General features: G+C 50.3%; 1 protein-coding gene and 1 pseudogene across 1 annotated transcript; one reads left to right on the top strand and one right to left on the bottom strand.

Moving 5' to 3' along the window:
* Positions 1-3,096: 3,096 nt before the first annotated feature.
* On the bottom strand, positions 3,097-7,440 carry B3gnt7 (UDP-GlcNAc:betaGal beta-1,3-N-acetylglucosaminyltransferase 7). Its single transcript, XM_008838073.3, has 2 exons — positions 7,082-7,440; positions 3,097-5,462 (listed from the first exon to the last, which is right to left on the bottom strand). The coding sequence occupies exons 1-2, from the start codon at positions 7,090-7,092 to the stop codon at positions 4,280-4,282; spliced, it is 1,194 nt and encodes a 397-aa protein (XP_008836295.1). The 5' UTR covers positions 7,093-7,440; the 3' UTR covers positions 3,097-4,279.
* A 6,451-nt stretch (positions 7,441-13,891) lies between these two features.
* LOC115071274 lies at positions 13,892-13,991 on the top strand (annotated as a pseudogene).
* The last annotated feature ends 11,670 nt before the right edge of the window (positions 13,992-25,661 follow it).

Here is a 25,661-nt window from a genome sequence, read left to right as displayed (position 1 = left end):
CCAAGAGGGTGCCTTTTTAAAAATATATATATATAAGGGTGTATGAAGGGGTGGAATAATGAACTCAAAAATTTAAGTGTAAACCTATTTTACTAAAGCTAAAGTTGTATAGGTTATACATGCTAAACGTTTGCTACAGTGCCAGGCTTCCTGACTGGGCTCCACAACCGTTATCATTACTTCTAACGTCGACCTAGAAAGTGATACCCAGATCCTGGCTGTTTGGCATGCTGAGTTCTTTGAATTAAAGGACATGGAAGGTGCAGCTTCCTCCACGAAAGAAAATCATGAAACCAGACAGATCACTGAGTCCCCTTCCCTCTTGAAGGCTCATTACAAATGGTCTTGCCCTATGCCTGGGGGCAGGAATGCCACTCAGCTCTCTAAGAATCTGAGCCGGCAGGCTGTGCTGGGTCTCCCCTTTGAGTCTACTTTCAGCATGTAAGTGCACCCACACATTGCAACATCTGCGGTCAGAGGAACGCGATGGATTCCCTTGGAACTAGTTACTTAATGGTTGTTAGTTGCCTTGTGGGTACTGGAAATCAAACCCGGGTCCTCTGCTAGGGTAGCTAGTGCTCCTAACCACTGAGCAATCTCTCCATCCCCCCTCCCCTTCATAAACTGTTTGATTATTCAAAAACTTAAGTAGCTAGGTGGGGTGTCACAAACCTTTGATCCCTGTACTCTGGAGGCAGAGGCAGGCAGATCTTTGAGTTCAAGGCCAGCCTGGTCTACATAGCATAGTGCTACATGGTGAGACTCTCACACCAAAAAAAAAAAAAGAAGAAAAAAAGAAACTAAGACTTAGGTTGAATTCTTAGAATTCCATAAACTTGCTGTTGTGGCACATGCTTGTAATCTCAGTGGCAGGGAGGTGGAGGCGGGTGGAGCAAACAGTTCAAGATTATTCCTGGGTACATAGTGAGGTTAAGGCTGCCTGGGGCTGCCTAAGACTTGTTTCCAGGAAGAAAAGCCTTTAAATAAATCTGCTTGTGTTTTCTGGCTAAGCTTTCTTTTGTCATGAATGTCTGATGCAACCTCGGTGAAGGGACCCATCGGTCAATCAGGAAGCAGGACTTTAATGTAAATGCCTGAATCTTCCAGAACAACCTTTATCTTTAGACCTGTTTCCTAAAATAATCAGCAATGAAGCTGAGAAATGTCAGCGCCATCTTCAAGCAAGTCTGGATGGAGAAGGCTGGGGGACTTGGGTCCAAGGGTGGCACAGTAAAGTGAGGGGGGGTGGGGGCTGCAGTAGCATCTGTGCTGGGCGTCCTCTGACCAGCTCTAAGTGGCCACCTGGCACTTCTAGGAACTGCTAAGGAGCTGGGGAATAAGGGAGGTTTTGAGACTAAATCCCCATCCTGACCTATACATCTTGCCTGATTTGTTCTGAGCTCAGTGCCTGCAAAAAAGCACCCCAACTTAAGACCGCTGGGGCCACCCTAGAGAGGGGAAGACTGGTCAGATGTTAGGGAGGATCCTGCCTGTTTCATCCTTTCTTGGCAGATTCACAGGATACAGGGCTCCCACACAACCTGAGTACAGGCTCCAGAGAATGGGCCTAGCCTTGAGTGTCAAAGCTAATCAGCAAGTTGCCTACGACTCAGTTCAGCCCCAGAGCAGTCAGGACTGGTATGTTACTCCTGCATAGAAGACTGGACTAGACACTACCAGTCCTGGACCAGAATCCCTTATCTGCATCAGATAACCTGAATGAGAACAGATGGAGTTTTTCCTATACAAGTAGCCCTTTTCCTTTGTTCCAGGAGCCCCTGGCCTGACCTGCTCTTGGTTAAAGCCACATTTCCCATCCTGTTCTAGCCATAAAAAGAAGTCTTGCCTGTGTATCCCTGGGTCTGAGGTCCTTTCTACCATTACTGGACCCAAGGACTGGGATTAACAAACTCAGCAGGGCAGCTCCCTCTTACCTCACCCACCCCCACAGTAGCTCCTCCCCAAGTCCCAGTTTACCTCAGGCAAATGTCCTCCTGTCCTTTGAGAACCAGGTGTACTGCAGGGCCAGGGCTGGTGCCTAAGCCCTGCCCCTTGGTGGGGAATGTGAACTGTGCCTTTAGGGGTTTCTTCAGCCTTCCTTCTAGTGTGCTCATGTGGCTTCCCACTTCCCAACCCTCTCTGCTGGCCCCAGGTTAGGGATAGAATAACTAGGAAAGCCTGGCTGAGGCTTGCAAGCATTGGAAAGGCCAGAGTGAGAGATAACCCATCAAGACCCACAGTGCATGCTTCCACTTACTGCTCCCAGTCCACAGGGCCCAGCTAGAGACAGAGTGAGCCAAGGGAAGGGGTACAGAGGGCTTAGAACTACTGGCCTCTTTCCTCAGATCGCCCCAAGCCCAGAGCTCTTGCTCCTTGGCCCTCTGATCTTAGGATCAACTCCAAGCACCTTTTTGAACACACAAGGCCTGAGGTTCTGGCCAGCTGCCTCCCTCCCTGGCTTAGATTAAGCCAGGGCTTTGCCTGGTCCTTAGATGTGGCAACACACAGGGCCCCTGGGCTTCCGCCTGGCCCTGGTGCAGTGTTCCCTCTCCCTCTGCTACTCTTCCTGGCAGGACTGTGAGTTCTGGGAACAAAGGTGCCAACCCCCTCTGCCTTCTATAGCCTATAGCAGGGCCTGGATCCTCAAAATATCACAGTTTCAATCTTAAGGTTCTTAATAACTTTGGGGAATAAGACCATGTATTTTGCACTGAGCTCTGCATATAATGTAAGCAGTGGACAAAAGATGGTGTGGGAAGGCCTGTGCTGGGAAGGCAAAATGGTGGCAGCCCAGTCCCCTTCTCCTTCCTGGGAGCTTGACCTGGACAGCTGGACATAGGCACAGGCCACTGGCCTTGCTTAGTACACTGTCTGAAGATATCCTGCCCTGGTGACAGCTTCCTTTCCTCCCCTGGATGAAGCAGCTCAGGCGAATGTCCCTAACACAGCCAACTCCTCCAGCCAGCCTAGGACCCCCACCGACCTCTGTGCACTCCACCTAAGGTCAGCCAGTGAAACAGTAGCCTTGGGGTTGACTCTGGCCTTACCCTTGGCCCACCTAGGTCAAGGCCTCAGCTGTTCATGGGGACACTTGAAGTAGCTGGGTGCTATAGTTTGTAGGCCTTTTGCTATACCACCAACACCTCACTTCCCTCTAAGGCCTCCTGAGGAGTTCTTTTGCATCCACCAGTGAGGACCAAGGAACCAGCTATCTCAAACACCTTCAAACATCTCCAGCAACCAGTCCTGTTTTATTTAGAAAATAAAGAGGATGCCTCATCTTTCTCAGGTGACCCCAGTCTGAGGTAAGAGATGGCATCACTGTGTACCCGCTCCCTCACAGGGGAAATGGTCTGTGCAGGCCCTGGAGAAGGGGGGTAGGGATTTAGGAGTGGAAGTGAAGGACGGGGACACGATGACGACGACACGGACATGGTAATGAAGGAGAGTACAGGTAAAAGAGGGTCTACCACCTCCCAAGGCCTGGAACCTTCTTCCAACTCTTCATAAATAAAATTTCACAGTTACAGAGGAATGTTCACTTCCAGGGCCAAAGAGGCCAGTTTCTGGCCAGGGAGTCAGCTTCAGTGAGATGAGCAAGGGAACCTGGCTTGGGCTGTGGTCAGACAGCATCAGAATTTGGGGGGCCAGGAGCATTGCTTTTCTGCCCTGTGTCAGGGGGTAGGGTGGGGCTGAAGCCCACACTGAGGTTTGGAAGAACACTGAGGTAGTCAGAGTGGCTGGTTATGCTTCTGGACAAAAGACAGGAGCCAGGAGCCACAGCCCTGGAGCAGAGAATGACCCCAGGCTGCTGAGAGCCTGGGGCGGGGGGCTGTGCTCCCAGGAGACCCTGGAGTATGGACCCTGGGACACCTGTGAACCTGCACAGGGCTGAGCTCCCATAAGGGCTACCTGGCCCTCAGGGAGACAGAACATTTCACAGGGAGAGATTTCTGTAATGACAAGAGGCAGCCACAAACCCACTGAGGTCAGGCCTAGCCCAGGTACCTGAGCAAATGTTCCTTCAGAGGCCACCAGGGCCTCCTACCAGCTTAGAGGTACCAGGCTATAGGCCCAAGCTAGGAGGGACTTGGTTCCTCAGATGACCTCCAGTTGTTCCTTGGCCTCACTTTCTGAGAATTTCTGGGAGTTCCTTTCTGGCTCCTTGTACCCCACCACACCCAGGGGCACAGAAGGCCCAAACCCTTCACCTCCCACAGGGATCAAAGGCTATGCCCATGCTTTACAGCTGGGGACTCGAGGGCACGTGCCCAGGTGGTCAGAGCACCTGGAGCTTGCGGGAACAGGTGAGATTGCCATGCACCAGCTCCCACATGGCCACCAGCTCCTTGGGCATCAGCTTGTGCACCACAAGCATGTCACGATAGAAGCAGGGCTCCTTGTTCAAACGGCTACTGCGGTTCCGAGAGATGCCGAAGGTCTTGAAGCCCTCATGGCCTGTGGGCTGTACCCCCAGCACCTCTAAGCACATGCCCAGGAAAACATCGTCAATGGGGAAGAGTTCCAGCGTGTCACAGGCATGGTGCAGTCTTCGAGCCAAGCTGCCGGCCATGAGGAAACCCCCACCACCAGCGTAGGGCGGGTAGGTGGGCTTGTTATACATGACGGGAGGGATGTAGTACTTATTATCCTTCTTGCGAATGGGCCGAGCATGCTTCAAGACATCACCTACAAATACACTTTCCTCTGGCTGCCGGTCAGACAGAAACTCGAGCAGGTTGGTGGGGTTGACGAAGACATCATCATCCCCTTTGAAGACAAAGGGAACGCTGGGACAGTAAATGCCAAGCCACTTGAGGAAGTGGATCTCCTTGAGGGTTAGGTTGAAGAAGCTGTCAAGGAAATCCCACTGCAGGATGTCACCATAGAGACGGTCCTCATAGGCCAGCAGCTGTTGATAGTGGGTCCTCTCCTCCTGCTTGGAGGCTGTGCCCAGCAGGAAGAGGGTACGGACGGCACCCCTACCCCTGCCTGCTGACTCCCGCTCCTGGCCCCAGGTCTGGCGGATGGCCTCACGGCGGTCATGCTGTGTAATAACCGACTTGATCACCACCAGCATGTAGACATCACCTTCACACTTCTCAGGGTGATTCAGCAACATGGGGAAGTAACGACAATGGCGATAGGCCAGAAATTGCCGGAAATGTGGCTCTAGGTTCTGGAACCAGGACTGATGGGTCAGGTTGATGTTGATCGAGCAGTTAGTGGTCAGCACATCCCAGGCTTGGGGTGCCTCAGAGGCCATGGGGGTGGGAGCCACTACATCCTCTGGGCTCTTCCAGAAGCTGTTGGCCTTCACCAGATTTCCAGTCTGGGGTGACTCCACCGTGGGTGGTAGAGGCTCCTGCAGAAACTGATCAGGGGTTAGACTGCGCTGGAATATGGTCACAGCCACAAGAAGGGCCAGGGCCAGACATGCACTCTTGTAGAGAGTTCTCTTCCTAGGGAGAGCAGCAAACAGGGAAAGGGTGAGCTGACACTCTGGCACCCCTCCTGAGGGATTAGGTGGACCCAGACGGGCCAGTGGACCCCACTCTGCAGAAGGTCAGAGGGTTCTGCTTCCTGTCCCATGAAACCTCCCAATTCAAAGAGCACGGATGGATCAGTATTGGGGGTCCACTTCCACGACAAATGATTTGGGGAGGGGTCATTTAACTTTTCTCTAAGCTACTTCTTCCCCAAAGGGACAGAACATAAGATGAGAGTACTGTATAAAGTGCCAGGCATGCAGTGAGGGAAATGCTGCCATCTTACTGGGAAGATGCTGAGGGAGACCCTCCACCTGTCCCCCTGCCCACTGGTTTCCATTTCTAGGTAAGACCCAGGAGCAGTGGGCAGCAGAATCACTAGGTGACTCTGAACCAGGGGCAGTGGGAGGGGCGGAGACAGTACCCTTTCTGCAGCTTGTGGAGAGTCCTGTTGTGGAGCGCAGTGAGTTCCAGTTTAGTATTCTCTAAACACAGCTGACTCAGCAGAAAAGGACAGCCCTTAAGTTGGTGAGAGGCCTTGGCAGTGGAGTGGGCAGCCACCAGCATGATCCCTTACCCCTACCTTAACATCCTACAAGGAGCAATGAGGCGCCCAGTCCTTCTGTCCTGGGAGGGGAACACATTCACATGGTGGCCCCCCTCTCTCCAGGGACCCTGCCAGCCCAGGCAACCCCATCACACCCTTTTCAGAAGCAGAAATCTGAGCTCTTGTCAGAAGTGATCCTAGAGCCTGGGACCTGGGCTCCGTCCCCCAGGAACTTCCTTTCTCAGTTCACATTGCAGAAAGAGCAAGTCTGCAGGGTGGCTGCCCCGAAGGGCAGGACAGCGGGGAGATGGCGCTCACCTCCAAGGTAGGAGGTAGGTACTGGAGCCAGGAAGCCGTTAGAGGTATCCTTGAGGGCTCAAGCCTGGTGGGATGCAGGCGAAGCCCAGGCACCACAGGGTGAAAGGAAGGTTAAGCCCCCATACACCGAGATATTTCCATGGGGCCCCAAGATTTCCTAGGCACCAGGCTGGAGGAAAACGGAATCACTTGGTGGTAAGACCCCAGGTCGGACCCTCCCTGAGAGGGGAGCAGAGTACTCCGGATCCAGTTCTGCAGCCCTGGGGGTTCGAGGGAAACTCCGCGCCCTAGCTCTGGAGTCCGGGTAGGAAAAGGCCAGCTCTGAGCCGCCTCCGCGAGGCCCCTGGCTCGCCCGCACTAGCCCACTCCATTTGCAAGAGGAGAGCCTGCGAGGGCAGAGGTCGAGGTGGGGCCGGCGGGCCGGAGGCGGAACTCAGCCAGCGAGAGGCCATGCGAGGGGAAGGGGACGTGGAGGGGTAGCCTGGGGTCTCTCCGTGGGGCTCTGCGGCCGGCGAGACCTTGCGTGTGCCCCAAGTCTCCGCCGGTCACCTGCCGCTCCCGCGCCGCATCTCCCGCCACCCGAGTTGCCTCGGGAAACTGAGGCGGGCCCGGGACACCTGGCGCGCATCGTCCATGCCCCCTACCGCCCCGGGAGGAGGTGAAGCCCGGGGGATGCCCCGCGCCCCCAGGGAGCCCCAGCCCGACTTCCACGGGAACCCCGACTCACCACAGAGACATGGCTGCCCGGGCCAGGTCGGCAGAGCAGGGCGCGAGGGTCGCAGCTCCGGACGCCGCGGAGGGTTCGGCGGATGAAGGCCGGGCCGCGCCCCCGCCGAGGCTTTCCTATACCCGGCAGCGGGAGGAGGGGCCGCAGGGCGGCGGCCAGGTGCGTTAACCCCTTCGTGTCCGGCTTCCCCGCGGGGCCCGGACGGCTACCCGGCTCCGCCCAGGCCACCCTGAGGTACGTCCCGCGGGATCACCAGGGGTGAAGACGGAACCCTGGAGGCCTGGAGGGTTTCCAGCACCCAGAGACCGTGACTCCCCCGAAGCGACGCCCGGGTCGCCAGCCTCACCAGGACACGTGGGGACCTGGGACGCCGCCCACCTCCACGCCCACGGGGCCCCTTGGAGGACTGGCTGCTTCCTTCTGGCCCCAACTGGACTTGTCCTGAATGAGTGGAGTGGGGGGATGAGTGGGGTGAGGGGGTGAGTGGGGTGGGGGGTGAGTAGGATGGGGGTGAGTGGAGAGGTGAGTGGGGTGGGTGAGTGGGGTGGAGAAATGGGAGGAAGCATTCCTAATGCCTCCCTCTGCCCTGTCTCTTTTTTCCCTTGCCAGGCTCCCTTCTTAGGGCTGGGCCTGCTAGGAAGAGTGGTTGGGGCCGAGCTAGGTCCCTTGAGAAGGCTGGGTTTCCTCTGTCAGAGGGCGCCCCCCCCTTTCTCCTCTATTTTTTTTCCAATGTAAGGCCTGTTTGCCTCTGCAAAAACTTCTTTATATCCACCAACACATCTTACACTTAAAACCTATTTTGTTCCCAGGCCTTAATGAGCCTGCTGGGTGTACACAAGGCCCAGCTTCTCTTGTGCCTGCACACAACACAGTACAGGGAGGGAGGGGGCATCTTGGCCCAGGCTCTGCATGATGTCTCATCCAGGTAAGCCCCTGCTGCTTCTGTGTCATCCTGATGTCTGAGCCCCATTGTTGGAGTCCCAATGCTGAGCACACAGTAGGACTTCAAAAATACCCACAGACTTGGAATGGAAGCTTTTAAAGCTTTTAACAGTCCACTGCTAACAGCCAACATTCATCCACAGCTTCTTATCTGTCAAGCCTGGTTCTAGGCCCCAGGTATAAGTGGCTCACTTGGTTCTAGAATGTACTATCTCACCTTTCCTGTTTTACCAACATCCTGTTTTACCAACATTCATCCACAGCTTCCTATCTGTCAAGCCTGGTTATCGGCCCCCAGGCTCACTTAGTTCTAGAATGTACTATTATCACCTTTTCTCTTTTACCAGGAAAGCCCTGTGGTGAGGTACCCTTAGCAAGCAAAGCCCTGTGGGTGAGGTACCATCCTTAGCAAGCAAACCCAGGAGGCTTGCCAGTCCTCAGGCCCTTCTTTCAGGGAATGCAGGGACAGGGAGTTGTTCTCCTGTCCGGAGATCACACAGAGAGACTAGGAAGTCCTAGTGAGTCCCAAGTCTATGAGGCTGGGTGTGATTAAATGTACAAAGGAATTTTCTGGAATGTTGTAAGATCCATTCAGGGAAGATGAAGGGCCTTCTAGTTAGAATTTCAGAGGGGAATCCCTGGAACAACACCCTCCTGAAGTATCTAAGATAGCATGGCTTGCAGCCTAAGTCACACTGCCTGGCTGCCTTCCCCTTCAAGCCATTTCAGTCCCACACAAGCTTTTGGGTTTTCTCCTTTTGCTGGGTGTTGCCTTGAGGAAGTACTCAGGCTCTCTCCCAGCTCTCCACAAGATGTCCTGCTGTGGCTTACTTGGCCTTACCAGGACCTTTCACCCCGGTGTTGATCTTTCTTCAGGTGCCAGGCAAAGGTGAACACAGGTGTTTCTGGGAAGAACTTGTGAATTTAGATTTGAGTGCCTGAGGGTTGGGCATTGGGTCAGTACTCTACATTTCTGGCTGCAACTAGGGCAGGTGGCTTATCCCCTTGAGACCTCAATTTCCTGTTAGTGCAGAGTTATGTGTCCACGCACAGGAAGCACGAGTATCAGTGTCCCCTACACACTGAGCCTCATGACAGGCAGACTGCTTTTACTATCACTAGCCTTTGGCTTACCCCTGGATGCCCCTGGGCCACAAGGCAGAAGAAGCAGTCACCAGGGGAGCTGTCAAAGGTCAGCCTGGTGTTTTCTAGTGGAATCTAGCCAATCAAGACAGTTTTTCAGCCAGGTATGGTGGGACACACCTTTAATCCCAGCACTTGGAAGGCAGAGTCAGCCAGATCTCTGTGAATTCAAGGCCAGCCTGGTCTACATATCGAGTTCCAGGCCAGCTGGAGCTGCAGGAAGACCCTGTCTCAAAAAGACCAGAAAAAAAAAAGACAGTTTGTTGTGGAATCATTTGGCCTGTGCCTAGCACAAATTCAGAATGGGGAATGAATGACCATTAAGTGCCTGAGTCCTGTTGAGTGGTCGAGGGAGCCTGACCAGGTGCTGGTCAGTTACCACTGTCATCCCACAGTGCTCTCCGTGAGCCACTTGATCCCATCACAGCTTGGTTCCTTCCATCTGTCCAGCCCTGAGGGCTCTGTGCAAGGCCAGTCTGCAGGTGGACTCTGCTGCTGTCATACCCCACCCCAGGCAGAATGGAGGGTGGATAGAAGTTACAGGAAGTGGGGGATGGGGGAGAGAATTAGATCCTTAAGCCACAAGACCACTCTGTACCATCAGCTTGCTGGCCTGGGAGGGGGGCTCAGTGAGCTGGAAGATGGGAGTACATTTATGCCCAGGCAGGCTCTGAGGTGTGAGGAGACCCTCACTCACCAAAGGTCATGCTGGGTCAGTGCATAGCAGGATGAGGTGGGGGCTGCCTTGGGTCAGAAAGAACCAGAGAGCTGAAAGTGAGGAGCCTGGGCCCTTGGAAGAGAGGATACCGTGGGCACACACTAGTGCTTGGAGCTGGTGGTTGCTGAAGGGCAGCAAGGGTGCCAGCTGCAATCACTTAAGTTCAATCGTGAGATGTTGAAGAGCATATGAATTCATTTTAGTTAGTGTTACACTCCGGGTGGCCACTGCCAGGGCTTCAAATTCAGCTGTCTACACTCATAGCTGGGGCCAGTGAATTAGCACTGGAGGGTCAGAAGTCGTTTGTTAGTGGGAAGAATGTTGCTTAAGACTCCTCTGCCTGTGCCAGACTGGCTCACTGAAGTAGTACCCTGGGCCTAGAACTTTCTGTATTAGACCCTGGGTCTCCTTGTCATGCTCTGACAGCATGGTTAGCTCTTGGTCAATGTGACCTAGAATTGCCCTGACATGTTTTCCTGCAAAAAACCATGATAGGAGCTCCCCTACCCCCACCCCCTCCAATTAGCTCAGAGTTGTGGTGGGATGCCTGCTCTGTGTTTTGTGCTAGGAGAAATTTGAAGTGGGTAATACTGGGTCTAAGACTTGATTTTCTTGTAACAGGCCACCAGATGAGGAAGTGTGAGGGTGAGATCTCTGGTCCTCACAGGTCACAGGTGTCTACTACTGAGAACCTGAGCCACAATACAGGGTGGTGCTGAAGGGGACAGGGAGACCTCAGGGCTGCCCAGTCAAAGGGGATATCCCCAAGCCAGCACTGGAAGAGTATAGTGCCCACAGGCAAACTGGGGTTCCCTCACCCCACTGGTCCCAAGAAGGTGGGGTAGGATCTGGATCCAAATAGGTAGAGGATAAACAGAGGGGACATGCTTCCCTGGAGGTGGGTCCTCCCTTTTCTATTTTATGATTTGGTGGGGGTTTTTTTTTGGTCTTTTTGAAGGAGGGTCTCCCTGTAGCCCCAGCTGTCCTGGAACTCACTACGTAGACCAGGCTGGCCTTGAACTCACAGAGATCTGCCTGCCTCTGCCTCCAAAGTGCTGGGACTACAGGCGTGCGCCACCACGCCTGGCTTATTTTATGTGTTTTTTTGTTTTTTTTGAGGGGGTGGCGATCTTTTTGAGACAGGGTCTCCCTGTAACCCCAGCTGTCCTGGAATTCACTATGTAGACCAGGCTGGTCTTGAACTCACAGAGATCTGCCTGCCTCTGCCTCCCAAGTGGTGGGATTAAAGGCATGTGCCACCATGCCCGACTTACTTTATGTATTTTAAAATTACATTTATATATTAATTTTGTGTGTGCACACAAATGTGCTGTCACATGCCACAGCCTGCGTGTGGTTGGGGGACAACTTGGAGGAATCTGTTCTCTCCTTCCACCATGTGGATCCTGGGGATCAAACTCAGGTTGCTGAGCCATACTGCTGGCCTGAGTCTGCCCTTTAAGATGGAGGCCAAGAAAGAGTGAAGGGGGGAGGGGGGAGGGGGCTTCAGATCATGGGCTGTCTTCTAAGACTATTTGGACTCTTGGAAGTCCTTGGAAATCCTTTCACACAGGTTTTGAGAACAGGCTGTGCCTTGTCCCAAGTCACTCCATATTGTGTAAAATGGCAATTTTTCAGGTTGTGCCTTTCCCCTAGAAATTCCATTTTACAAGCAGTTTTTGACTCCGTTTTGAGTTCAAATACTTCTGCACTTTGGTGGCCCCATAACACTGTCCATGAAACGCAGACTAAGTTTAGGAATAACTTATTCCTAAAAGTAGGAAGGGTGCTGCCCTATAAATTTATCAAACTAAATTGGGACCATGTAAGCCCATGGGCATATTATGATCATACCAGAAAAAACATACCTGAGAGCTTATTGGACACACCAGAGGGAGGAAAGGGTGCAACACCCACATCTGGACCCTAGAAAGAGGAGGACACCTAGTCATCTGACCACTGTGTGTGTGTGTGTGTGTGTGTGTGTGTGTGTGTGTGTGTGTGTGTTCTAGGGGGTTTGGCTTGGCTCAGTCCTTGCTGTTGACACAGCCTACTTGAATTTGCTGTCTGTTTGCCCGTTTGTCCATCTGGACCTGTTGTCCGTCTTTCCACCTATCTGGACTGGTCTTACACCTTGCTTCTGCAGCATGAATCAACTCTGAGGTTCAGCTCAACTCTGATTCCACAACCTGCCTCTGCAGCAGTATCTCCATCAGACCTCTAGCCTGGGCTCATTATCCATCCCCTGCCCCCACCCCAACTCCCTTTGCATCCAGGTCAGCTTCCCAGCTGCTACTTCTCAGACCTCGTTTACCTCCTTGATTTCTGCTGGGATCTCTGTAATCTACATATACAAATACGTGGATAGATTTGATGTGTAATCTGGGTTAATATTAGTAAGTAAAACTGGAATAAAAGAGCCTATGTTTTCCTTAGTCAGGCCCATCAAGCAGGACTCTGGCAAATTGCTGCCAAAGTACCACTGTGCTCTGTGACTTTGTTATTCAATAAATTCTACATTGTAGAAAGATGCAAACATGTTCATCTATGTTTCTGACATAATGTGCTCATGACACAGAGAAGATTGGGCCCCAAAGAAATCCAGCTCAGGGTCTGGAGAGGGGGCTCAGGGGATAAGAGCACTTGCTGTTCTTCTAGAATACCTGGGTTCAACTCCCAGCACCCACACAGCGGCTCTGTTCTCTTCTGGCCTTCTTGGGCACTATACACATACCAATAATATACTAGCAATCAAAACACTTGTACAAATAAAAAAAATTAAAAAAAAAATCAGGCTGGAGAGAGAACTCAGAGGTTAAGATCACTGGCTGCTCTTGCAGAAGACCCTGCTTTGATTCTCAGCACCCACATGGTGATTAACCACCATCTGTAACTCCAGTTCCAGGGAAATCCAATGCCCTTCTCCAACCTCCATGGGCATTGCATGACATGGGTGCACTTACATACATGCAGGCAATACACCCATACACAAAAAATAAGAATAATGAATAAAATATTTTAAAAAGAAGAAATCCAGCCCAGAAGGGGCCGAGCCAGAAACAGAGGTCAGGCAATCTGCCCCAGCTCCTGACACACCAGCTTGATGTCAAGACTTGACAATCAAGGAGGTAACAGTGCTGAGCCGTGGAGAGGGGTTCACAGTGTTAAACCCAGGGCTCCACAGAGAGAGCTGGTGAGCATGGGAGATGGCAGGTTTCTAGTTTCCCAGGTAAGTCTGATGTGAGGGAGCTATCAGCCTTCAGCCCTCTCATCCAGCCTTGTTGGACAGCCTTGAGCAAGGGCCTGAAGAGGGCCTTTTCTTCCTGTGATCCTAGGGAGGAGACAGAACAGGGAAGCAACTATGGAGGAAATCGTGCCAGAGAGCTGAGGAAGCTCCACTTTCCCACTGAAGCAGTGGCTATTGAGGAAGCAGAGGTGGGTACAGAAGCTTGAGAAGAGTGGAAGTATGTGGCACAGCCTCTAGGTGGGCCTGAGAGGAGTGTTATAGGCCAGGCAAAGTAACTCTGGCATCTTGGAGACCCAGGCTTGTGGCTCAAGGCAGAGATGGCTCAGGACTACTCTGGCTTTGAATGACAGCAACCCAACTCAAAGTAGCTCAAGCAAAAGAAACTTGTTAGCTCATATAAGAGAAATCCACTCGACACTCGGGAGGTAGAGGCAGGCAGATCCTTGTGAGTTCTAGGTCAGCCTGGTCTACATAGCAAGTTCCAGGCCAGCTGGGGCTACAGGGAGACCCTGTCTCAAAAAAAGGGCAGAGGTCAGGAGAGATGGCTCAGTGGTTAAGAGAACTGGCTGTTTTTGCAGAGGACCAGGTTTGATTCCCAGCACTCACATGGCAGCTAACAACAGTGTGTAACTCCAGTTCCAGGGGGTCCGATGCCCTCTTCTGATTTCCTTGGGCACTGCACAACACAGGTGCACCCACATACAAGCAGGCATTGCACTCATACACATAAAATAAAAATAAAATATTTTAAAAAGAAATCGTGCTTGCTTCGGCAGCACATATACTAAAATTGGAATGATACAGAGAAGATTAGCATGGCCCCTGGGTAAGGATGACACACAAATTCGTTCCATATTTGAAAAAAAAAAAAAAGACAAAAAATCCCACACACCCCACTCCATAGCCCACCCCTGTCCTGCCCACTTGTCCTTCCATGAAGAAGAGAAAGGTGTTTATTACCCTGTCTTGAGATTTCCTCCCTCATACCTCCCATATACAAGATCCCAGAGAAGGACTTTCCCTGGTCTTACTCCTTTTTGTGCCCCACCCTGGGCCAATGAACATATCTAGGGTTAAGGTAGTCTGAACTAGTCAGGCCTGAGTCATGGCTCTTTCTATGGAGGGGTGGGGTCCTGAGATTGGGAGCCCGCAGGGACAGCCAGGAGGGGCAGACCCTTCAAACGGAGCTGCCATCCTCAAGAATCCTGCCCAGGGACCATGCAGACACCTTGGAGATGCTCTGGTGGACCTGCCACTGATGCCAAGTCCCCAGGACTCTCCAGCCAATCAAACTGCTCAGATGCAGAGCCAGAAGGAAGGAGGAAGGGGCGGTGCTGTGTGGAGAACTCCACGTTGCCCAGATACCTCTTTCTGGGGTGGGGAGGAGCCCCATGCCAGCCAGTGGAAGGTGGACACAACACTTCTGCTGCTGGGCAGCTTTCTGGCCCCTTTCCTGTGCTCAAGCACATACCAGCTGGTCTGAGGACAGCTGAGGCCATCCGTGGCTTTGTGGGTGTGGGAGCCAGTCAAGCAGAGGTGGAGCTGGGCCACCACTCAGAGGCCAGAGCTAAGAGAATCCAGGGGCAGTGAGGCAGAAGAGGCCTGGCAGGGAGGTCCAGGAAGGACTGATCAGCAGGCCCAGTGCCTGTGCTGCCTGCAGTTTGGGTCCTCACCTCAGCTCCTATTTGTAGGGACCTTGGTGGGCTCTCTCTTTGTGTCTGTGTCTGTCTCTCTCTGTGTGTCTGTCTCTGTCTCTCTCTCTTTCTCTCTCTCACTGTGTCTGTGTCTCTGTCTGTGTCTATCTCTGTCTCTGTCTCTCTCTTTCTCTCAGGCAGATACAGACAGTGAACACATGTACCCAGGCATTCACATGTTCAATGAGATCAAACTACATCTATATACACATAGATCAGACATCCATGGAAGTACACACATTCAGAGATACATAGAACACTTTACATACACACTCTAACTTCCAAAATGTTTACTCACCTAGTATACACACACACACACACACACACACACACACACACACACACACAAATACCCATCTGCCTATGGCCAGGTCCTCTACTACCTGTGAAACCCTGCCTGGCAGACCCTTGGGAATGGGCTCAGGACCCCTCAGGTCCCTGCTGTAACCTTGAGCAGCCTCTTTATCCATTCCCATGTCCTTAAGTCTATGCTCTGGGCACTGTGTGCAAACTCTTGACACAGCCTGCATTGCCTCCGGCCACCACTGGTTTTCTCTGGTTCTCCAAGCCCCTACCTTCCTTCTGCTTTGATATACTATCTCCTAAATTGAGTGAACTCCTGCTTGCCTTTTAAAGTCCACCTAAATGTCCTCTCCCTTGGCTAGCAGCACCTTTTATAAGCTGTCTGTCTCCCTCCAGCACCTGTCCTACCACAGTGGGTGCTACTAGTAGGGACAGCCCTTCCTGATGGGCAGCACTCAGGAGGGCATGCATAGGGTGGGGGAGGGGATGAATGTCCATCATGGGCCACTGCAGGAGACCCCACCATGGAGGAGGGACAGTCTTGCCACAGCCATAGTCAGAGAGCAACAGGATGTGGTCACTGCAAGGAGTCCTGGGAACCCAGGCAGATTTGCAAGGCCCTAGCCCCGGCACACCCATTCCAACTCACACTGACACATTCACACGAGGGTGGGCAGCAGGCCCCTCATCCTGACAGCTGGGCCCAGGCTACACCCTCCCCCAGCCACCAATGAGTCACATCCCTGCTGGCCAGGCAGACAGCACGGGACACACAGCCGCCTTTCAGCCCCTAAGTCTCAAACACTAGCTCAGTCTTCCCTCTGCAGCACCTCCCCCTCCCAGCCGGCCCACTACCCTCCCAGGCTGGCAGCTCAGCCCCACACTGAGGCCACACAGGCCTCCTTCCCTCCGGAGCACAGGGATCCCTGTCTCTCGTCACCCGGCTCCTGGCCAGGCCAGCCTTGAATGGCTGCCTTTTCACAGACCAGAACCTCTCCAGGTGCATTCTGGGCAGCCCTGCTCCCATGACAGCCCGCCAGATATCTATGCCTGTGGCACTACTACTCAAAGGGATGAGCCCACTGAGAAGTGGGCTGGAGAGCTGAGGGATCCAGAGGTACCTAGAGATGTTTCCCAGGCTCCATCAAGGGCACACAAACGTCCCAGAATCCTCTCCACACATCCTCCTGTTTGCTCTCCCTGCAGCTCAAGTCTGGCTAAGTAGAGATTGTTATTATTCTTATTTTATAGATGACAGGGAGGCTCAGAACAAGGTGAGTGGTACAACTGGCTTCCCAGGCCAATAATTTGGAATGATCTCATCTAATAGGACTACAGTGAGGTACGAAAGAGGCAGCTGCCCAAGGCACCTGGAGAAAGGGACACACAGGTGGCACCTTGTGAGGATGATCCCAACCCAGTTCTGGGCTTTGTACCCAGCACCTCCCCTTCTTCTAGTATTAAAGCTCACTCCCATAGTCTCAGGGCTGGCTCAAAGTGGAACTAGTTTCTGACCATTAAGGTTTAAATATTTTCTTTTTTTCTTTCTTTCTTTTCTTTCTTTTTTTGAGACAAGGTTTCATTATGTAGCTCTGGCTGGCCTGGAACTCACTTCGTAGACCAGGCTGATTTTGAACTCACAGAAATCCACCTGTCTCTGCATCCTGAATGCTGGGATTAAAGTGTACCACCATGCCTGGTGAGGATTTTTTAGGGGGGTAACGATTTTTTTTTTAAGATTTCATTTGTTTTTATATTTTTGTGTATGAGAATTATATTAGTCACTTTTCTGTTGATGTGATAGAAACACCATGACCAAGGAAACTTATAAAAGGAAGAGTTTATTTAGCTTACGGTTCCAAAGGGGCAAGAGTCCATCATGCGGGGAGGCATGGTGGCAGAGGTAGCTGGAGTAGGAGCAGAAGCTAGGCTCTCACATCTTCAAGCAGGCACAGGAAGCAGAGCAGCTAGTGATCTAGTAAAGCTTAAGAACTCTGTAAGCCCCTCCCTAGTGATGTGCTTCCTCCAGTATGGCCACACTAAGATCTCCCAAAACAGCGCCACCAACTGGGGACAAAATGTCCAAATACTTGGAACCTATGGGGGACATTCTCATTCAAACCACCACAAGTATTTTGCCTGCATGTATGTATGTACACCATATGGTTGCCTGGTGCCTGTCAATGAGGTCAGAAGAGGGCAGTGGGTCCCCTGGAAATGGAGTTACAGACAGTTGTTAGCTACCATGTGAGTGCTGGGAACTGAACCTGGGTCCTCTGCAAGAGTAGCCAGTGCTCTTTACTGAGCTATGTCTCCAGCCCTGGGTTTAAATATTTATTTGTTTCCTTATTTTGTGTGTGCGTGTTGGGGTGTGTGAGAGAGAGCGAGAGAGAGAGAGAGGGAGAAGATGTGTGTGTGTGTGTGTGTGTGTGTGTGTGTGTGTGTGTATGTGTTCTCTCCTATCACCATGTGGATTCTGGGGATGAAACTCAGGTCATCAGGCTTGGCATTAATTGTCTTTGACCCACTGAACCATCCTGCCTGCTTCCATTGGGCTTTGAAGAGTGAGCCTGAGCATTCTGGAAACATGTGTCTGTGTTCTTGGCCCTTTGCTTCGGGAACATTGTAAAACAACACAGAGCCAGTTGGAGGAGCAGGGTGGGAGCAGGGTTAGAACAGGAGCAGAGGCCCTGTGGTGGCAAATGAATGCCCTTTGCTCAAAGCTGCTTACAAGTACCTGAAACCTGTGACTACGTTATAGGCAGAAGGGCTATAGTTGAGATCATGGACTCTGGAGCTCCAGAGATGGCTCAGTGGTTAAGAACACTGGTTGTGGGCCAGGCGTGGTGGCACAAACCTTTAATCCCAGCAGAGGCAGAGGCAGGCAGGTTTCTGTGAGTTCAAGGACACCCTGGTCTACAAAGTGAGTTCCAGGCCAGCTGAGGCTGCAGGGAGACCCTGTCTCAAAAAATATCCCCCCCTCAAAAGAACACTGGCTGCTCTTGCAGAGGACCCAGGTTCGAATCCGACACCCCCTTCTGGCCTCTGTGGGCATCAGGCACACACACACACACACACACACACACACACACACACAGGCAAACACACATAAAATTTTAAAAAGAATGGATCTTGAATTTGGGGCTGTCCTTGTTATCAGGACCTAAGCAGTGAGCTCAGAAACACAAGAGTTATCTCTATGAGTTAAATGTGTGAAGGCTCTGACCGCCTCTCCTGCCTGAAAGGTGTATGCACTGCAGACCTGAGAGACCAGAGAGGCCAAAGTAGCCATGAGGTGCCAAGGACTGTCCCAATGACACCTGCAAGGACCCTGGAACCTCAGTCCTACAGCCTTAAGGAACTAGACTCTCCTGTTACTTTGAGGAGCCTGGAACGGGGTGTTTCCGCAGCGCAGTAAGAGTCCAGCTGGCTGACACTTTGATTTCAATTGCATAAAATCCTGAGTGAGAACCAGCTGAGTAGTATAGACTTCTGACTTGTGCAAGCCATGTACCCAAAGAGGTGTGCTGCTTTAAGGCACAGCTTCCAGTAATCAGCTGTATAAGGAAGTTCATATGGTCCCTGGTGCTGGTGCCTCCTTCCCCTGGTTTGCTTCCAGGAGCCAAGAATTTTTCATCTGTAGTTTTGGTCCCCCAAGATTCCAGAATGATGGTGTTATTGTTACCTGCCACCTTCCCTGTCCTTCACAAACAGCCTGCCCTGGGAAATGGGGTAGCGATAGGCGGATGGGGTTAGATCACAACTTGAGGACAGCAAAATCGCTCTATTCTAGGACTTAGAACCTTCGAAGGTTTGAGGAGGTATTGCCAGATGGCTCAGGTCCTCAGCTTCCTCACGAGGATGGACCCTCTTGCTCCCCAGCAGGCCTGAGGTCACAAGGAGAAATGTCTGTGACTACTCTACAGTGTCTTGGTTAAGACAGAGAGCCAGGGCTGGAGAGATAGCAGTTCAAACAGCTCTTGCAGAGGACCAGCACCCATATCAGATGGCTCACAACCACCTGTATATAATTCTGGTTCCAAGTGATCTGATGCTCTTTCTCCTGGACTGTGAAGGTACCTGCACTCACACGCACATATCTACACACAGACTAACGCATACATGTAATTTTAAAAATACATGTAATTTTAAAAATCTTTTTAAAAAAGACACAGACAACACACACTAGACTAAGGCCAGTATCTTCACTCCATGAAGAATCCTAGCCCTCTACAAGGACACAGGAGACGCCAGGAAGACCTGAGGAGAGGAAATGAACTAAGAGTTCCCAGAGGAGAGGCAAAGTTGGCTTGCAACTAAGTGAGAAGAAAAAAGAGAGGAACAGGAAAGTGAGAGGAAATGGAGTAGGAGGAGGAGCAGGAGATGCCATGACACACACCTGTAACCCTGGCACTCAGGAGGAGCGGGAGATGCCATGACACACACCTGTAACCGAAGACCTGAGGAGAGGAAATGAACTAAGAGTTCCCAGAGGAGAGGCAAAGTTGGCTTGCAACTAAGTGAGAAGAAAAAAGAGAGGAACAGGAAAGTGAGATGAAATGGAGTATGAGGAGGAGCAGGAGATGCCATGACACACACCTGTAACCCTGGCACTCAGGAGGAGCGGGAGATGCCATGACACACACCTGTAACCCTGGCACTCAGGAGGAGCGGGAGATGCCATGACACACACCTGTAACCCTGGCACTCAGGAGGAGCGGGAGATGCCATGACACACACCTGTAACCCTGGTACTTAGGAGGTGGAGAAAAGACCAGAAGTTCAAGGAAGATCATCCTAGGCTACACAGTGAGTTTGAGGCTGGCTTGTACTATGTGAAACCGTTTTATTTTTTAAATATTTTATTATTTTTATTTTATGTGTATGATTGTTATGCCTGCATGTAGGTAAGTGCACACATGTCATGCAATGCCCGTGGAGGACAGATGAGGCTGTTGGATCCTCTGGAACTGGAGTTACACACAGCTGCTACCTGCCATGTGGGTGCTGGGATTTGAATCCAGGGTGCTGGGATTTGAACCCGGGTCTCTTAACCGCTGAGCCATCTCTCCAGCCCCAAAACCCTGTTTTTTTTTGTTTTGTTTTTTTTTAAATTTTATTTATTATTTTAAATTTATGTGTATGAGTGTTATGCCTGCATGTAGGTAAGTGCACCCGTGTCGTGCAATGCCCGTGGAGGACAGAAGAGGCTGTCTCATCCCCTGGAACTGGAGTTATGGACAGTTGTTAGCTGCCATGTGGGTGCTGGAATTTGAACCTGGGTCTTCTACAAGAACAGTCAGTGTTCTTAACCGCCGAGCCATCTCTCCAGCCCGCCCTGTTTCGTTTTTTAAAAACAAACAAACAAACTGGGCAGAGGCAGGCAGATCTCTCTGAGTTCCAGGCCAGCCTAGTCTACATACAAGTTCCAGGCCAGCTTGGCCTATACAGTGAGACTCTGTCTCAAAAAACAAACAAAACAAAACAAAACAAAACAAAACAAAACAAAAAACTTGGGGCAGGCTGGGGTGGGGAGAAGGCTGGAGGGATGGCTCAGTAGTTAAAAGTATTTGCTGCTCTTCCAGGGGACCCAGGTTTGAATCCCGAGTTCAGCTTCTAGCATCCAAGATGGGTGGCTCACAACAGCCTGTAAATCTAGCTCTAGGGGATCTGATGTTCTCTTCTGGCCTCCATGGGTGCCTGCACATACATGTACATTCCCACACACAGACACATATACACAAACATATAACTACAAATAAAAGAAGAAAAAATTCAGAGGGGGGAGGGGCAAGGGAATACAGCAAGGAGATGCCAATTTTCTTTTTTATTAAAATATTTTATTTATTATTTTAATTTTTTGTATTGCCTGCATGTATGTGAGTGCACCCATGTCGTGCAATGCCGCAGAGGTCAGAAGAGGGCATTGGATTCCCCTGGAACTGGAGTTAAGGACGGTTTGTAGCCACCATGCGGGTGCTGGGAATCGAACCCGAGTCCTCTGCAAGAGCAGTCAGTTCTCTTAACCGCTGAGCCATCTCTCCAGCCCCTGAGATGCCAATTTTCACCTAATGACAGAAGACAGGAGTGTCAGAGCCCCTAACTGTGCCTTGCCTCCCACCCTTTGCCCATACTTCCCTCTGGAAGCTGCACCATGGCCCTAACTTCCTTGTGGGAAAGCAAAAGGTCAGACCAGCTTTAAGAATCTCTTAAGGAGGGGCTGGAGAGATGGCTCAGTGGTTAAAAGCACTGCTGCTCTTGCAGAAGACCCAAGTTCGAATTCCAGTATCCACATGGTGGCTAACAACTGTTCCTAACTCCAGTTCCAGGGGATCCAATGCCCTCTTCTGACCTCTGTGGGCACTGCATGACACCAGTACACTTACATACATGCAGACATAACACTCATACACATAAAATAATAATAGCCAGAGCCTGGCATGGTGGTGCACGCTTTTAATCCCGGCATTCGAGAGGCAGAGGCAGGAGGATCTCTGTGAGTTCAAGGCCAGCATGGTCTACATAGGGTGTTCCAGGCCAGCTGGGGCGACAGGGAGACCCTCTCTCAAAAAAACCAAATAAGAAACATGGCGGACAATGTGGTTCAGCAACAGAGTACCAACACAGTAGAGGAACCCCTGGGTCTCACCAGGCTCAGCCTGGATGAGCGAATTTATGTGAAGATGAGAAATGACCGAGAGCTTTGTGACAGATTACATGCTTATGACCAGCATTTACATATGATCCTGGGAGATGTAGAAGAAACTGTGACTACTATTGAGATCGATGAAGAGACATATGAAGAGATACACAAATCAACAAAATGGAATATCCCCATGCTCTTTTGTCAGGTTGCCCTTCTGCTGAGAGTTGACTGAGACAAAGAATTGAGCTTATGTAGGAAACTGGAGATGTACAGTTGCCTCTTCAAATCTACAAAGACAGAAGCCTGCACACATTTTGATAGTAAGAATTGACCTGAGGAGTTTTCCACCCCGAAAAAATTCATTTGCAAGTAACTCACAACTTCTTAAGCCAAATGTCATTTTTGGTTTTCCTCCGCCCACCAGTAAATGGAGGTACCCCACGGTGCCCTTTCCAGGAGCTGCTTTGCCCGTTGTTCCTGCAGTTAGTTTCTGATGGTTTTTCTTTAAATTAAATTTGATGTTTCCTTTTTTATTTTTTTTAAAAAAACCAAATAAACAAATAAATACAATTTTTTTTTTTTTTTTTAAAGAATCTCTAAAGGAGCATTAACGGGGCTGTGGCTGTGGCCGTTTGAAGAGTGCTTGTCTAGTGGGCATAAAGCCCTGGGTTTGGGCCAAGGAAAAAAAGTACTCTAGGGCACAGTCCCCTGAGTCCTTGCTTTCACCGTGTCTGGCCTCCCACTCCCTGCTTCCTTCCTCCCTCCCTGCTTCCTTCCTCCCTCCCTGCTTCCCTCCCTCCCTCCCTCTCTCCCTCCCTCCTTCACACCGTCCATCACAAGCACTGATTAAGCAAGAAGGGTGTGCAGGCCTGGTGCCAGGCACTGGGTGGGAAATGAGCATTTCTTCAATACAGTCTCAAAAACATGTTTCATAAAAGGAAAAAAAAATCCTGATGAGTTGGATTCCATCTAAATCAGGAAGCTCTGCTCTTGGAAACATATTTGAGGGGGAATGAGAGGACAGCCACAGCCTGAAGACACTGCTTGTACAGCACAGTTCTCATCGAGGGCTCTGATCAAAAAGAAACTCTCAGGTGTTCTCTGAAGCAAACAACCCAGTGGAAAAAAAATGGGTAAAGATTTGAACGGCTGGGGATGTGGCTCAGGTGGTAGAGTACCTGTCCAGCATGCACGAAGCTCTGGGTTCAATACTCAGCCCCGCATAAACCTGGCAGTGGTGACACATGCCTGTAATCTCAGTTCTTGGGAAGTAGAGACAGGAGGATCAGAAGTTCAAGATCATCCTTGGCTACATAGTGAGTTGAGATTAACCTGGGATTCCAACCACTGTTAGGATTACTGTCAAAACAATTTTGAAGGGATCCATCACCAAAGGAAACAAAGTGGGGGTATATATGGAGGCAGACACGCAACATTAATCACTAGGGGGACGTGAATTAAAGTCACAATAGGAAACCAGTACACGTTAGAATGTCTGAGTCAAAGGTCCTGTGGCAACTGTAGTTCTCATATACCACTGGCAGATCTCATATACCGCTGGCAGATGTGTAGATTGGCATGACTTTGGAAGACGTGTGTGTGTGTGTGTGTGTGTGTGTGTGTGTGTGTGTGTGTGCTGCTAAGGCTTTGGATAGGCTACACAAGAGCTCCACCACTGATCCACAAATATCTTCAGCACTTTTTAAAAAAAAATTTTTTTAGGATGGGTTCAGATAGCCCAGGCTGGCCTTGAACCCCTGATTGTTTTGCCTTTACTTCTTGAGGGCTAGGGTTACAGACTTACGCCGTCATTCTCAAGATGAACTTTTGCTTTTTGAGGCAAGGTCTCAAGTAGGTTGCTTAGGTTGGTCTCAAGTTCTCAAGGTCTCTGCCTTGGCCTCCTGGGTGCTAGGATTACAGGTGTGCCACCACACCTAGGGAGACAGTCCCTTTTCTTTTTAAAAATTTATTGATGTGTGTGAGTGTTTTGCCTGCATGTAAATAATTGTACCATATGCATGCAGTTCCTGTAGAGGACCTAACCTGGGTCCTCTGCAAGAGTAGCCAATGCTCTTATTCACTGAGCCATCTCTCTGGTCCAGAGACAGTGTAATAAGTTAAACATACACTTAACATATGGTCTAGCTGCTCTGCTCCTAAGTATTTATCAAACATCAAGAAAATGTATGTCTAAGTATCTGGAGAGATGGCTCAATGGTTAGGAGTGACCCTCTTGCAGGGAGACCTGCTCTTGCAGAGGGATCAAGTTTGATTCCCAGCACCCAAATCAGGCATCTAACAACTGCCTATAAGTCCAGCTCTAGGGGGAATCTGACGCCTCTGGTCTTTGTGGGCACCTGCGCTCACAAGCATGTACCCACACATAAACATAATTAAAAAATAAATCTTAAAAAAAAATATGTTTAGCTGAGTGTGGTGGCACACACCTTTAATCCCAGCACTTGGGAGGCAGAGGCAGGAGGACCTCTGTGAGATCGAGGCCAGCCTGGTCTACATAGTGAGTTCAAGGTCAGCTGGGATTACAGGGTCTCCCTGTCTCAAACAGACCAAAAAAAAAAAAAAGTCTAGGGCTGGAGATATGGCTCAGTGGTTAAGAGCACTGACCGCTCATGCAGAGGACCCGGGTTCGATTCCCAGCGCCCACATGGAAACTAAGAACTGTTCTTAACTCCAGGTCCAGGGGAATCTGACACCCTCTTCTGACCTCCACGGCATTGCACGTCATGGGTACACTTACATATATGCAGGCAGTACACTTGTACACATAAAATAAAAAAATTTTAAAAGTCTATACAATGACCTACCTATACATGAATTTTTAAAACAGCTTTATTTTAATTTATTTACTTGAATTAATTAAATTTATGTTTTGAGATATGATCTCTTTAAGGAAATTTTTTTATGCCATGTGTGGTGACACATGCCTTTAATCCCGGTACTTGGGAGGCAGAGGAAGGTGGATCTCTGAGATTGAGGCCAGCCTGGTCTACGTAGTGAGTTCCAGGCCAGCTGAGGCTTTGGGGAGACCCTGTCTTAAAAAGACCAAAAAAAAAAAAAATTGCGTTTATTTAGTGTGTGTGTGTGTGTGTGTGTGTGTGTGTGTGTTTATAGTCCCATGATGTGCATGTGGAGGTCAGAGGACAACTTACAGGAGTTCGTTTTCTCCTTTTACCATGTAGGTTGCAGGGTATTATCGTCATCAGATTTGGCAGTGGGTACCTCTACCTGCTTAGCTATCTTGCCCACCTGTGACAGGGTCTCTTTATGTAGCTCTGGCTGGCCTGGACTTTGCTTTGTGGAGCAGGTTGGCTTCCAACGTTTCACCTGCCTCTGCCTCCTGAGTGCTGGGTTTAAAGGAGTGCAACACCATACCTGGCAATTAGTTTATTTTTAAGTCAGAATTTTGATATAGGCCAGGCTGGCCTGAGACTCAGTGTATAGGCCAGGCAGGTGTTGTGATGCTCCTACCTCAACCTTCTAAGTTGGATTACAGTTGTGGGTCACCATGCCTGACAGGTGTTTTTTGTAATAGCCAATGATAGTAAGGTACCACAGATATTTCAGTTGATAAGATACTATATCCATGCTGGTGGTCCCATAGGATTTTATGGCCTTGTGATATATTATTGTCTTAGTTTGTATAAATACATTCCTTGATGTTTGCACAATGATCAAATTGCCCAATGATACCTTTCTCAGAACATATCCTGTCAAGCCACACATGACTCTATAACAATTGTGATATATCTGTGCACTGTAATGCTAAATACTAAAAAGGTATAAGTTACTGATCCTTGCCATATCAGGGATTACAAAATAACTACTATCATGACTGAAAGAAGCAAGACTGAGTAAGAGTACATACT

This window comes from Nannospalax galili, unplaced genomic scaffold (assembly GCF_000622305.1).
Source record: "Nannospalax galili isolate Female #2095 unplaced genomic scaffold, S.galili_v1.0 scaffold1138, whole genome shotgun sequence".
Classification (NCBI taxonomy): domain Eukaryota; kingdom Metazoa; phylum Chordata; class Mammalia; order Rodentia; family Spalacidae; genus Nannospalax; species Nannospalax galili.
This window is presented reverse-complemented; position numbering and strand designations above follow the sequence as displayed.